General features: G+C 41.0%; 1 protein-coding gene across 1 annotated transcript in view; it reads right to left on the bottom strand.

Moving 5' to 3' along the window:
* LOC143362559 (opioid-binding protein/cell adhesion molecule homolog) overlaps positions 1-12027 on the bottom strand; it is an 80228-nt gene extending 68201 nt beyond the window's left edge. The window contains exon 1 of the mRNA XM_076802833.1: positions 11929-12027. Coding sequence (XP_076658948.1) covers positions 11929-11982 — 54 coding nt within the window. The 5' untranslated portion in view covers positions 11983-12027. The remainder of the gene's footprint in view (positions 1-11928) is intronic.
* Between the last annotated feature and the right edge of the window lie 1259 nt (positions 12028-13286).

Here is a 13286-nt window from a genome sequence, read left to right as displayed (position 1 = left end):
ACAATTCGAATTAATTGAAAATAAACCGTGGCAAGATTACACTCATTACTGGACTGTGAATCGTTGGAAGTTTATAGCTATACGATTTTAATAGAAATCAGCACAGATTTCGTCTTCCTTGACTACTTAAAGTGTTGATTGAGTGAGCTTCTATCTAATCCTGTTTCCACCGCTCTTGAAAATGTAAATTTGCATAAAGATCCGCACTCCGCTAATGAGTTAACGTCAGCTTTTCAACCTCTCCCTGGCCAGAGTGCTCTGGGTCGTTCATTTTAACGTTTACACTAACAGCATATAATTTAATAGCAAATGAACTGAGCAGTCGAAGCGATTAAATTATATCTTCCCGTACTTGTCTAAACATTTTCGTAATAGAATAATCAATAGTTGTAAAATAAAAATTCAGAAGATTTAAAATTATATTTTTTTCAAATTATTGACAGTTTAGTCATATGTACAGTATAATAGAGTCAATAAAATTTCTAATAGAAATAGCAAATGTAAAATAAAAAATTCCAAAAGTCCTAGCACCAACTATAGTAGGTTGACTTTGTAAAGCATTTGCTCGCTAGACTTTCGATTCGTTTGAGCAATTTTCTGAAATAATTTGAGCCATTCGGAAAGAAGGTTGTGCAAAGAAAGTAGCACATTTTATTAGCATAGTTCTGCGGGATTCTCATGCGGGTCGCCATCGTTCCGCTGTCCAGAAAGCGTTTGAAACGGAATTTCATTTGTACTGCAAGCCACAAATCTGTATCAAACAATCCTCTTCGACATGCAAAGTGGCACGAGATATCAATTAGATAGTAAACATAATATATACCGGCGTCGCGTTTTCGTGCGTAAAATTCCATAAATTAATTTTAAATTACCCCGCCCCGGCTTGGTTACTCGCACAGCATTTCGGATAAACAGGTTTCAAACGTTGTACTAATTTTCATAATAGACAGGTAATTCGCGTTGATTAGACCCACCCGGCGAAGTCATGCTTGGCTGCACGTTGAAGGAGTAATATTTCATTTTATGCGTAGTCATGCGTTCCTATAATACTGCGAAAATCCTTTCATGATTATATCTGTACCACGATGGAAATTTCTGCATTCGAAAGCCGCTTCTAATCCAATTTCTAGCAGGTATTTGACGGATATTCACCTCCTGACATGAATAGGGCATCTGATATACAACCTGCACGATGGCTCACACAACTACACACCGGCATTATACTGCAAGAAAGTATTCAGCCCGTCGCCTTATGTGAAATTTCGTGCGCGCTCCTGGTATCGTTATAATTAGACTGTGCATTTCTTGTGCATCGCGGCCGACAAAAACCTTCAAAAAACGGGAAGAGAAAACGAAGAAAGGACAACAAAAAGCTTCGAAAAGTCGAGGAAAAAAAATAGAAGAAAATTCTATTTGCATCTCAATTTTGCGGATTTTGTGCGTAAATGTAAAATTTAAATTTTCATTAGAAGCCCGGGTAAGGAAATCGTGGTAAGTAACATTTCTTCTCTTTTTTTTACATTTTCAATGAAATCTGAGGAATACCGCAGCGTTTATTTGTTCCCGGATAACGCAACGTAGGTCGGAGCTTTCTACGAGGAATTTGTAGAATTGTAGAATTTTCTGAACGACCTAATGTAATAAAAAAAGAAGAGAGATGAGCGATTTCCATTTAGCAACATCCGGTCCATAGTGATCGCGCGCTTATCCGGTTCGAAACGCGTCGTGTTTGAGAGGGGTGGGGGAGGGAAGAGAGAAAAAAAAGCTGTCCAGTTGAGTTTAGACTTCCAATTGGTGAAATTCGCGGCAATCGGTGACGTCCTAACAATCTGAGTCCCGAAGTCCAATTAGTCGCCTTTCGTACGTTCGTGTGAGTACCGAATGAATAAAATGTGCCGCGGCGTGTGCGCGCGCGCGCGCGGCCGATCGAATTTGAACGAATGTACACTGAACGCGCTCTCGCCGTGTTTCGTATCGTGTCGGCACATCAAAGAGAATTCATTAACGAGCATTAGCGCAGGGTGAACACTCGTTTAGTGTCAACATCGGTAACCGCCGAATGTTTGGAACAATTTAAAGCCCGCGCGGCGCGTTCGGTAAATTTAAATCTAACTCGCACCCGACGAAAGAACTCGATCGATCACGCTCGCGGATTTTCATTTCGGTGTTCGTCCCGATATCGCCGCGATAATTTCTCATTAAATTAACGAGGCCGCGAGAGTCCGCGCGCGCGCGCGCGTTAAACAGAAAATGGCATTTTGATTATCGACTAAAAATTCCTCGTGCTCCTCGGACCATTGATCCGAACGAAACGCACGCGCTTATCGTTGAATCAAAACGCGCTGCACCGGCGAAAATGTAATCTTTCGGAAAGAGATTCGCTAATCCTTGATCCAATTAGGCGATAATGTTAGGAATTCTACTAGTTCGTATCCGACTCTGATTAAATCGTTAAGATTGTATTAAAAATGAATTGATTGCAAGCGATTTGCTAAAAAGGGTAAAAATTGCAAGTTTAAATCATTTATTAGATTGCTAAAGCAATTAATCCGTTGCACAAACAGTAATCAAAGTAACAGATGAAAAACCTCCGCATTCGAGCGTGAATATTAATAAAAAAATATTTCCCATCGATGTATTGTGATCGTTTGCTGCCTAATTAGACTGCAGATTTTATTTGTTTCTTACAATTGACCTGGCCTATTTTTATTTTGCATAAAATTCCGCAGTCTAATAACGGTTGGAACAGCCAATAATTTAAATACGAATCGTATTTGTTCAACACTTTTGTTCATTAGTTCCTCGAGTGTGCCAGCAGATGCAATTCATATCCCATCTTGTTTAATCTCGATTCAATAAGTTCGGCTCAATTATATTTCACTTAATCATAATTTCCCAGCTGCGTACTTACAAGCCGTACCTTCAATGTCCGATGTCAGGTTTAATGAAACTTTGAAGATTTATAGATTAACCGCAGGATGGGCTGTGTATCTTTTTTACTCGTGATAACTCAAGTTTAAAGGATGAAATTAACCTCCGGAGTTTTATCGAGTGAAATTAACTTTTAAACTCCGTGTCAATAAATATGGCAGGCGAAGGAACGGCTACTGTCTGCTGAAATTGTCGAACCGGCCGCTGTCTCGATACGATGAACAAAATTTATAAAAAAAAATATCCCGTATCCATGGAAAATCAATTTTTTCTCGATTTCGAGAAACAAAGTCATTAACCATTCCGTTATAATCCAAACAATATTGTTAATTTCGTTTACGAATACCGGAAATCACCATATAAAATCATCATATAAAAAATACGGTAAAAGTATTACCGCAATATTAAAGTTATCTTCATTAACTTTTTCCCTTACAAAAATATTCTCCGCAGCTTCGTTAAAGAGTTATTAACGAAAAACGCGGACCAATCAGAGCACGGCTATAGCAGACGGATTCCGGCTCGGCGATAGGTGGCGCTGAGCGTGGCGTTGTCATTGGTCGAGCCGGAATCCGTCTGCTGTAGCCGCGCTCTGATTGGTCCGTGTTTTTCGTTAATAACTTCTTCAGGAAGCTGCGGAGAATATTCTCGTAAAGGAAAAAGTTGTTTCAAATGACCTCAGAAATCACGCAGAGAAAGGCGTACTATAATTCGTTCGAACGATTGCAAATGGCGGAAGGTTTTGCTCGCACCTAATGAAAAGCATCTTGCGGGGTTTACGGCACGTTGTTGCACAGTTTCGAGTTTCGTTGCGGCAGAAGAAGCCAAGAATGGTGTAATTCAGGGGTTAAAGGGCCGTGGAAATTACGGGGGAGCATTTAGGTAGCATTTAGTAGTCCGGAGCGCGTTAGTGCTCAAGAAAACAGGACGAGTGCAGGGCGTTGCATTGTACGTGCGCGCGGGCCCGGGGAATCCTTTTCGGAATGTAGCTCATATTTTCTCAAATGAATTTCCCTTGTCAGGGAAGAAATACGTTTCCTATTTCAGGCGATTCGTGAACGAGGTTGCCTTAGTCCGGCCAGGGGAAAATGTGCGAACGAATGGAGGGCTGCGGAGAAGAACGCGTTCACCGCGGGGCCAGTAAAGTTTCGGCGTGTGCTGTTCTTTAAAGCGTTGCAAATCTCCGGCAGATTCACTCGTATATTCACGCCCGTCTCTCCCGGAGACCCGCCTCGAAATGAACTTATTCCATTGATACCGTCGTCCCCCGTTGCCCGGAGAATTCCGGCAACGTGACAGGTGTCAGAAAATACATACACCGACGGGGTACCTGTTACGGTAAAATCATCCAAGATCGAATTTATTGGCGCGCGATAAGAATTTACGGCACACCCGTCCGCATGAATTTCACATCGTCTCACAATCGTCTCGTTACTTCTCTTCCTCTTTCGACGAATAAAAAAAAAAACGAAAGAAAAAAAATAAAAATTGCCGTTTCGTAAGATCGTTTGATAAAAATTTCCGATGTCGTGCCACGCGAACTTCTTCTACCGAGAAAGATTATACCGCCAGGGAAATTGTTGTTTGCCGAGCTCGACGACAGAAAGATCTCGATGACACGAATCGGTTTCCAGAAAAACCAGTCTAAACATGCGAAAGTTGGTATTGCAGTTGTTGCGACGAAATTTTTTTACAGGATCCACCTGAATTTATTTTCCGTTGTGTCGACTGCTGTCTTTTTTAGCTTTAAACGGTTAAAATGGAATTCAGAAAATTTTGTTCTCAACGTGAAAATGATTTTATGTTTGAATTGGTATTTTCCTTTTAAAATGATCCTATCATAAATGTGGAGACCAGGATTTTTTTACGTCTCATCTGCACGTTTGCGTTTAACCTTTGCTGCAACATTGCTTGCGCCGTTATTTATATTCGAATGTTCAGAGTGTTTCGCGAGCTTTGCCATGGATAATTGAAAGTTTTGTATCGCAAAAACGAATACACGATTTAATTAAAGCCGCGAGTTACCGTGAATTTTAAAGAAGTACCAGTGACTATTGAATTCAACAGATTGAAAGTTTATTTAATCAGAAATTCGCGAAACGCTTGTTGCTGACGAATGATTTACGCACAAATCCAATATTCTTGCGGAGAATGTATAATTTCAGGCGGATTTTAATTTGACAGTAACGAAGGAACCGAAATTATTTCATATGTTTCGCTGCAGAGATTTTAGGCCAGCATAACGTATCACAATCGAATGACTGTTAATATTTTAGTCACGATCGCTGTGTTTTCCGTCGTCTCATATTTCATTCATAAATCAACGTTACACCGTATCATCTCTTATCAATCATATAATTGCGTTTAATGCTACGCGTTAACTATTCATACATGTATTCATGAACAGAGTTCAACGTAAGCTCGCTCGCACGAACGTTGATGAATCATTGACGAAACGTTTAAACAAAAATAGAAGCATCTGTGCCGGAAAAATTAAATGATACTCAAAGTATGTTAACATAGTCGTCAACCATATATTTGGTCACACATATAACGCGGGTCAACGCGGTCACAATAAAATAGTAGCCCTGCACGATCTATGTCACAGCACGGACCCGAGGATTGGACTTGGATCAAGACTTAACTGTATTACCAAAGTGTCGAGAAGGCAAAGCAGAAATAATGGACGCTGTTTTGCCTTTGTAGTTCTAAAAAATACTGCACTGTTAATAATTCTGAGAAATGAGGATATGATTTCGTTCGGTTTTGGAAATTTGGGACGCCATTTATAGTGGAGCGAGTATTTCGGTTCAAAAGGCTGGGTTACGGGCACTTTTTGTTTAGAAGTCCGCAGTTAGACGAATAATGCAGCCCGCGACTGATTAAAGCAGTATTCCCGGCATTCCGGTGTTCGTTAGGTGGGGAAGGTAGAAAGGTGATAGGGAACATCTTCCGTCCGCCAGGAGTCGTAATTGCGCAATATCCCTGCTTAACCTGGCATAGTTACGCTAAGTCGACTCTAATTGTAAGTCTGTCAAATAAACAGGCAGCTGCGACACTAAATATATGAATTTCATAGGCGAATATTCCCGGGCTCGTCTCGGGGTCACGTGCTTCGCCGAGTCGAATAGCGCACCTTGAATTTTATATTTCCAAATTATTGAAATCGTAAAACTGCCTGCGCATGAAATGGCCGAATGGACCCATTTATTCGTACTCGCGTCGAATCAAATTTCAACAAACGTGCTCGGATAATTTCGACGATATATGAAAAACCGAGCACGAGGAGCACTTTGATAAGCGTTTAAACATTCATTCTAGCTATGCAAATTGCTGTCGTTGGTAATTGTCCATCGGAACGCGAAACAATCATCGCATCATTCCCGATATTGCTAAACGGTAATGTAATACCGTGCCAGCCAATGTTGATCGTTAACCAACAATTATGTTCGTACGTTCAAGATTCTGATTTGATTAACATCTTAACATCTTGCGCGATATCTATTATTTTACGTTAGATTTAATTGTTACCAATCTCGATAACACACACGCGTTCTATAAATTAGCAAATCATTTTTAATTTTTAAAATGCAAAAATTCGATTCTACTACTTGGTTAACGTTATAGCTAGACTGCGAGTCTTTATGCAGATAAAAATTGTCCTCGTCAATTACGAGCAACAGGGTTTTGACAAAAATATATTTCTTCTCTTAACCCCTTAACTTGTACGCTCGAGTTAATTCGAGCGCGCCAAACAGGCCAAACTGTGCACACTCGAGATAATTCGAGCGGCGTTGTATTGTATGCTGCTATAATTTTTCACACTCGAATATAATCGAGAATTGAAAATAACAATCTGAAAGCAAAGAAAAAAAAATCGTTTTATTGATATTTATCATTTACATGGGATTGTAAGCTATAACACTTATTTATTTAAGAATAAAATATATCCTTTTTCCATGGAACAAAAGCGCAGTATATCAAAAATTTATTCTTTTTGGCCGGTTTTTTTTCAAAAAAACTGTGCGCTAAGGGGTTAATAATTTTAACGGTACTGTACTGTTTGGCCACTGGTGTCACAAATGCGTAACAATCCGCAGTTAATTATTGCGATTCGGAGATTCTTTTGGTATGTCCCCCGGCCTCCATATTTAAGGATAACGTTGTTTTCCCGAAATTTGCCGGGCAATTTCGCCGGACGAATTTCTGCCTGGCTGTGCTTACGTATTCGTTTGGAACACGCGCGATCGGTGTAAAATTTAAATACTCGTCGAAACGAAAAAGAAAATGGAGGGGGCGAACGAGCCTTGATACGCGAAAACCGGCCGGGCCGATGGTATAATTTCTATTTAAATAAATTCAAATTTATTTAAACGAGACCGCACGGGATTGTTTCGAGTTTTGCGTCCGCCGGATAATCGTACGCCGGAGCAAAGATTCGCCGAAATAGGAATCTGTCTCCCTCTCTCTCCCGTTCTCCTGCACTCGCTTTGTCCGTCTCTCGCTCGCTCTAATTATCGCAAATTCAGTTGCAAGTTGTTACGTGCAAAAGGAGCCAGTGGCGAGGAAAGAGACAGCCAGGGTGTTAGGCTGAAACGAATATAGCAGCTCCCGAAATGGGCGGACGTAGACTTGGCTTAAGGGCGTCGGTTTAAGCATAGGTATTGCGCACAGTCACGGTCCTTGCTCAGCCAAGGTACTCGTATCGCCCTTATACGTTCCACCCTGGCTCCTTTCAAAAGGATTTTTTCCTAAAGTGTTTCATACCAAGTGACAATATGCTGCTATTCTAACACCATGAGCGCCGGGTCAAAGGGAATCGCGCTTAATAGTAACAAATTGATTACTACGAGGTTCTATCTGTCTTAAGAAAATATTTTCTTCCGAGTTCAGTTTAAATAAAAATTGACGTTCCTCAACGTTCCTAGAAATGTTTCAACGAAATTTTCGAAATGTAACCTCCTATTTGAAAAAGATCCTCAAATGCTACGCGACTTTTATCGCTCCTAGGCACGTGTAAACCCTTAAGGCGTCGGTGCATCAGTTCCCCAGGGACACCGGAACCCCTTAAAACGAATGATCTATCTTCTATCACGACCGTTGTACTGCCAAGCGTAAAATGGGTTCCTCGACTGCTTGATAAAGAACTTAAAACTTTTCTTTTGCTCTCGGTCCTGAAATATAATCGAATAGCCCGCACAATTATTTGTTATTGCGGTGTTCTACTAAACGAGGCAATTCCAAACAACACGAAATATTTCTGCATTGATACACAAAATATTCTCTGAAATCAAATTAATCGTTCGGTCCAGTAGGCACGTGAAATCGTTTGCAAAAGAATACGGAGCATCGAAATAAATTGTTCGTCTCTACACGCTGAGCAACCAAAAAATATTTTTAACTGTATGCAGTTGGACCAAATTGCACTCTTAAAACAATATTTCCACGAACGTTTCTCGCGTTTCACTTTGACTGCATTTCCACATTCGCATGATTCATTCCGCGGAAGAATAATTGTGTGAAATAACCGAGGATGTAATGCAATACTCGTATGTTTTTAGTCGTTGTCGTACAATTACAATTACTCTCTACATGCTGCGAGTGCATTTCGCATCTCTACTCCAAGTATTTACATTTCATCAGACAACAATTCATGTTTAACTTAGCAATTGCATTCAGTCCAGAGGATCTCTTAGTTTCGGTAATTTCCAAACAACGTGCAACAATGCAATAAGAATCATGTTTCTGCCAGCCGCTTTTAAATACGTGTAATGCAGCCTGTCGATTTTTCGAATAGAAATTCCGCGATATTGCCAATTTGTTTTACGGAAATGACTTTCCGCGGCCGCAATTCATGATCGTTCGATCGCGAATTAATGAAATTTACTTACGCTCCAATTTTTCGGGCACAATGCTCGCTGATTGGCCATGCGATAACTGGATGCCTTCCGTTTTACTAACAGCGACTACGCCAGGTAAAAGTTATTAAACAGAGGAAACTCTTCCGCGGGAACTGTTCGACACACGTGTGTTCGTGTATCACCGATTTGACCTGAATTCCATATACACGTACGTGTACATGTTTACGTAAACGGGCGCGATTCATTGCGAATAACAGAATTTCTAAAGGGTCTCGAGCAAAATGCCCCATGACATTTATTAACGTTAAACTCTAAATATTCATAGACGCGAATGTTACAATATTCGTAGATATTCTGTTCACTGTACAATTACGTACATTGTTCGACATAAGTAATTCAATAGAATTTCGAACTAAACGTACTAAGCGAACTTCGCTCGGATAGTAAAATGGCGAACCGACCGAATATTGAAATATTTCATCAACTTCCAATTAACAAACGGAAGCCGATTAACTGCTCGGTGACCGAGCTATGTCAAAAAGAAGCTTATAATTATTTTATATTGGTATTCTAAAAGAACTTATTCAATTACGTTAATTAAGAGGCTTTCGTTTCGACTGAAGTTTCAGCACAAATCCTTAGCTATGGACCGTAGATTTTTAAATAAATATTAATTATTTCTACCTCTTCTATACTATCTTTTTTATCTGCTTCTTTTTTTAAGTATTAGCACAGTTATTAAACTAGCTTTGTATGTACAGTATAGTCTTGATCTAAGCCGAATCCTCTGGTACATGCTGCGACATAGATCGTGTAGGACCACTGTTCTCTTGTGACCGCGTCGACCGCACGTCAATTATACTATAATACATGTCGCACGACAGTGAAAAGTGTAGAAAATGGTGGACTGGACAGTTCGAGGAAAAACCTGGGAAAATGGAAGCGACAAGGACGCTGCGGCGACGCCATAGCTATGGCCGCACGGTTAAGATGAAGAGTTAGCTTACGGATGATACGCGGCGCCGTGGCTAACAGCCAAATCTCGAGGGATTTGCGGCGACTTCATTAAGTGTTGTTACCCCTATCCGAAATGTAGAAATTGCCACTGTATCACCTGCGATCGTTTACTCGCCAAACACAAATATTAATGTTATCCGGGGAATCTCGCGCGTCTGCCAATCTGCGAAATCATCAATCCTAACAGACGCTTTCGACGATCCCCAGGTGCCGTTGTCCACTTAGACGGCCGTTTAACGCTCGCTGCGTTACATAAACAATAATTTCTTCGCCCATCTCGAACAAACAAAGCGCACACCACTCTCAAAGCGGATTTCGAAATTTTTTCCCCCTCCGAGAAGCTTCACGTCGCAGTTCCAAATCAACCAAATCTCATTCATTTCTGTTAATCCGGCCACTTAACCGAGTTTCACAGTGGGCACTGCAACGCGTCACGTAGCGGATTGAAAAGAAAAAATAACGATTATCCCCGGCGATGAACGAAGTTTAATTTACGAAAGTTTGCAGCGTCACGAGAAGGATATTCGCTATATTGCCAGAATCCATTTGGAATCGTTCTTGGGGGGGGGGGGCGCAGCGTGCCAGCGAATGTATTTCTGGACAATGGAGTTTACGTTTACTTGAATCGTTGAAACTACCGATTACGCGAACCTTTTTTATCGTTTCGTATTATGAAACCTGAATCGTGCGCCATTCCCACGGGGGGGGGGGGGGGGCGCTGTTACAACCAATTTGCTAGCCGTTTCCCTTTATCAATTATCTTCTCCGTTTAATGCGGTTCGGCCACGAGGTTCCGCGAATTTTTCGTCGTTGCGGTTCGCACGGAATCTGTTCGACGAGGTCGATCGGTGGCAATTCAATTTTACCATAAGGCAAAACGCGCGATCGATTTTTACAGCTACGTAAAACTCATATTTAACCAGAGTTAAATTGTCAAATTCGCCAGCGTCGTTCGTTTCGCTGTCCATTTTTATCAGTAAAATATTTGAAAAAATGCAACTGTTTGTGAAATATTGAGACAATTTAGCAGAAGTAAGTCGTGGATTCTCTGATATAGATTCTCTAATTAATTTGACTGTTAGGCGAGCTTGCGGACGTCATATATTTGTGACGTGTTCGATAATTGTCAGCATGAATAGAATCGCAGAGGCCCCAAGACAAAACTGAGTGCATTCACTCGACTTTATTCGTATGTGGAACTTACCGATACTACTCTAAAATTAAATACGGGATTCATCGACGTATCCTCCGCGGAGTGTCCGGATACTTTTGAGCGGTAGTGTACACGTCCATTTTTCCACTCATTTTTTATTTATGAATTAATGTGAACACACCGATACTTTTAATGTCTTTGTTTTTCTAAAGTTGGCAACATGACTACGTTAGCGGCCATTTTGTTGCACGTTTGATGAACTACTCTTGAGAAACTAAGACATTAAAAATATTGCTCTGTTCACATTGATTCGCACACTACTGTGCTTATAAAAATGATAGCAATTAATTTCATTTGCCGACCGGAAGGATTCTTGCGGCAAAAGGGTAGGAAAAAATGCTGTCAATTTTGCTTGGTGTAGATCCGACATCGGATAGCTGTTGGATTATTGTTAACCCTTTGCACTCGAAGCAATTTTAACTCCAAAACGAAACAATTCTTCCGACCTAGAATATTTCCCTCCTGCAGATTATGTTTCAAAACTGAGTGCATTTACTCGACTTTATTCACTTAAATTAGCAATTTATTAAATACGAACTAGCGTAGTAATATAAGAGACTTGCTTCGAATTATGGCAAGATAACTTTCAATAACGTCTCCGAGTCGCAATCCGGGAAATGACGTATGAATCGGGTGATTTAAAAATATTGTAACGCATTGAGAAACTAAACGAACCGTGTAAAGTTGAGAAACCTGTCCGTAGCTTAAATAAAAAAATAAAGGGATGATATCTCGGAGATCCTGTGACGCTTCGAGGTAACGTTTTAAAATTCTAACGGAGCGGCGAGCAGCGCTCTGTATATAGCCGGACTTTCGCTAATCGGGCCCGCTTAATGCAATTTTATCCATAGAAGAAAGTGCGGAAGAAAGCAGAGGATTAAGGTTCATCGTTGCTGGAGAAATTACCTTGTGGGTGGAAAGGTTCGCGACAACGCAAGCGAGCACCGCTTCTCTGCCCATTGGGACCGTCACGTTCGTTATTGGCACGGTAAAGCTCGGTCCCTCTGAAACACAACAGCGTTATCTTCTAAATAGTCCGCTATAACGTGGGTTCATTAGATCTATATATCACCAGCCCCCATCGATGAAATCGATCTCTTTTCTTATAACAAAGTGCGCCTCTTTCTTGCAGCTGCGGCGTCGCTAATTATCGTTCGAGGGCAAGCACACCTACAAAACACACCTCATTTCACTCCTCGGTGAGCGTTCGATTTATTTTTAAGCAATAGAATTGTTTATGCAGATGAAGATTTAAAGTCTAGTAATTATTTTAGTAAGGCATTTGGGCTTCATGCATCTATGACAAAACTAGGTCAAATTTAAAACTGTGGACACATTCAGAGAATTTAAAAATGCTACAGTGAATTTTCTCTATATGTCGCCAAGGCCTGGACGATAAACGTCGCGGAATTATCCCCACCACCGCGGGGTATACCCCATGAGGGGTCACGAAACTCGAGAGGTCTCGGACGTTGCTGATATAAATCGAGAATTCACTGTATTAGAATATTTTTAATTCGTTAAAATTATTTATAGAAGGACTATGTAGACTTCGAGGGTTAGCTCGACACATCAACCCATTTGCATCATAAGGAAATACGAAAAGAAGGCCTTCATCACCAAACCTTATTTTTATTATATTTAAGCACAAAATGTCTACAAGAATATTTCAGCATTATAAGAAAAAATAAATTGAGCGTATATATATACGCTAACGATGCAAATGGGCTAATGAATTACAAGTCCAGCGAAAACGGCGTCGGATCTTGTCATTCGAATCCATGTCGGTCGAGACGCCGAAGAAGCTTAATGAAGTCGCCTTAATTATCGAGCGCACCGACCGACTGGGAGCTTGTATCGTGCTAATTAAATAATGAACGGGCAGATATCAAGCTCCGATATTTATTAGAGCGACGCGACGCGACGGTGGCCCGGTCGAGGAGATTCAATAAAAGAACGTGTCTGGCCAAATTACAGGGCAAAGTTTCTGCGGAACACATTGTTCCCAGAGCAAACACGTGACGCCTCACGTTCTCCGAGTAACTCATTCTCTGCACACTGCTGCATCGACAGAGAGCACCGAGAATTTACTGGCACGGAACAGTTTGGTTTTGTACAACATATCCCACGCGACATACTGCAAACGCGTGCACCGCGAAAGCGCACGCGGTTACGAATGCCTCTGGTAAAACGCGACCGGCCTTTGTGCGTGCCGCGACGCGTTATCTTCGAGTTAGAATTCCAGACTTTCGCGCTCGCCTAAT

The sequence above is a fragment of the Halictus rubicundus genome, chromosome 17 (genome assembly GCF_050948215.1).
Source record: "Halictus rubicundus isolate RS-2024b chromosome 17, iyHalRubi1_principal, whole genome shotgun sequence".
NCBI lineage: Eukaryota > Metazoa > Arthropoda > Insecta > Hymenoptera > Halictidae > Halictus > Halictus rubicundus.
Note: the sequence above shows the minus strand (reverse complement) of the source record. Positions and strands in the feature narration are given on the sequence as shown.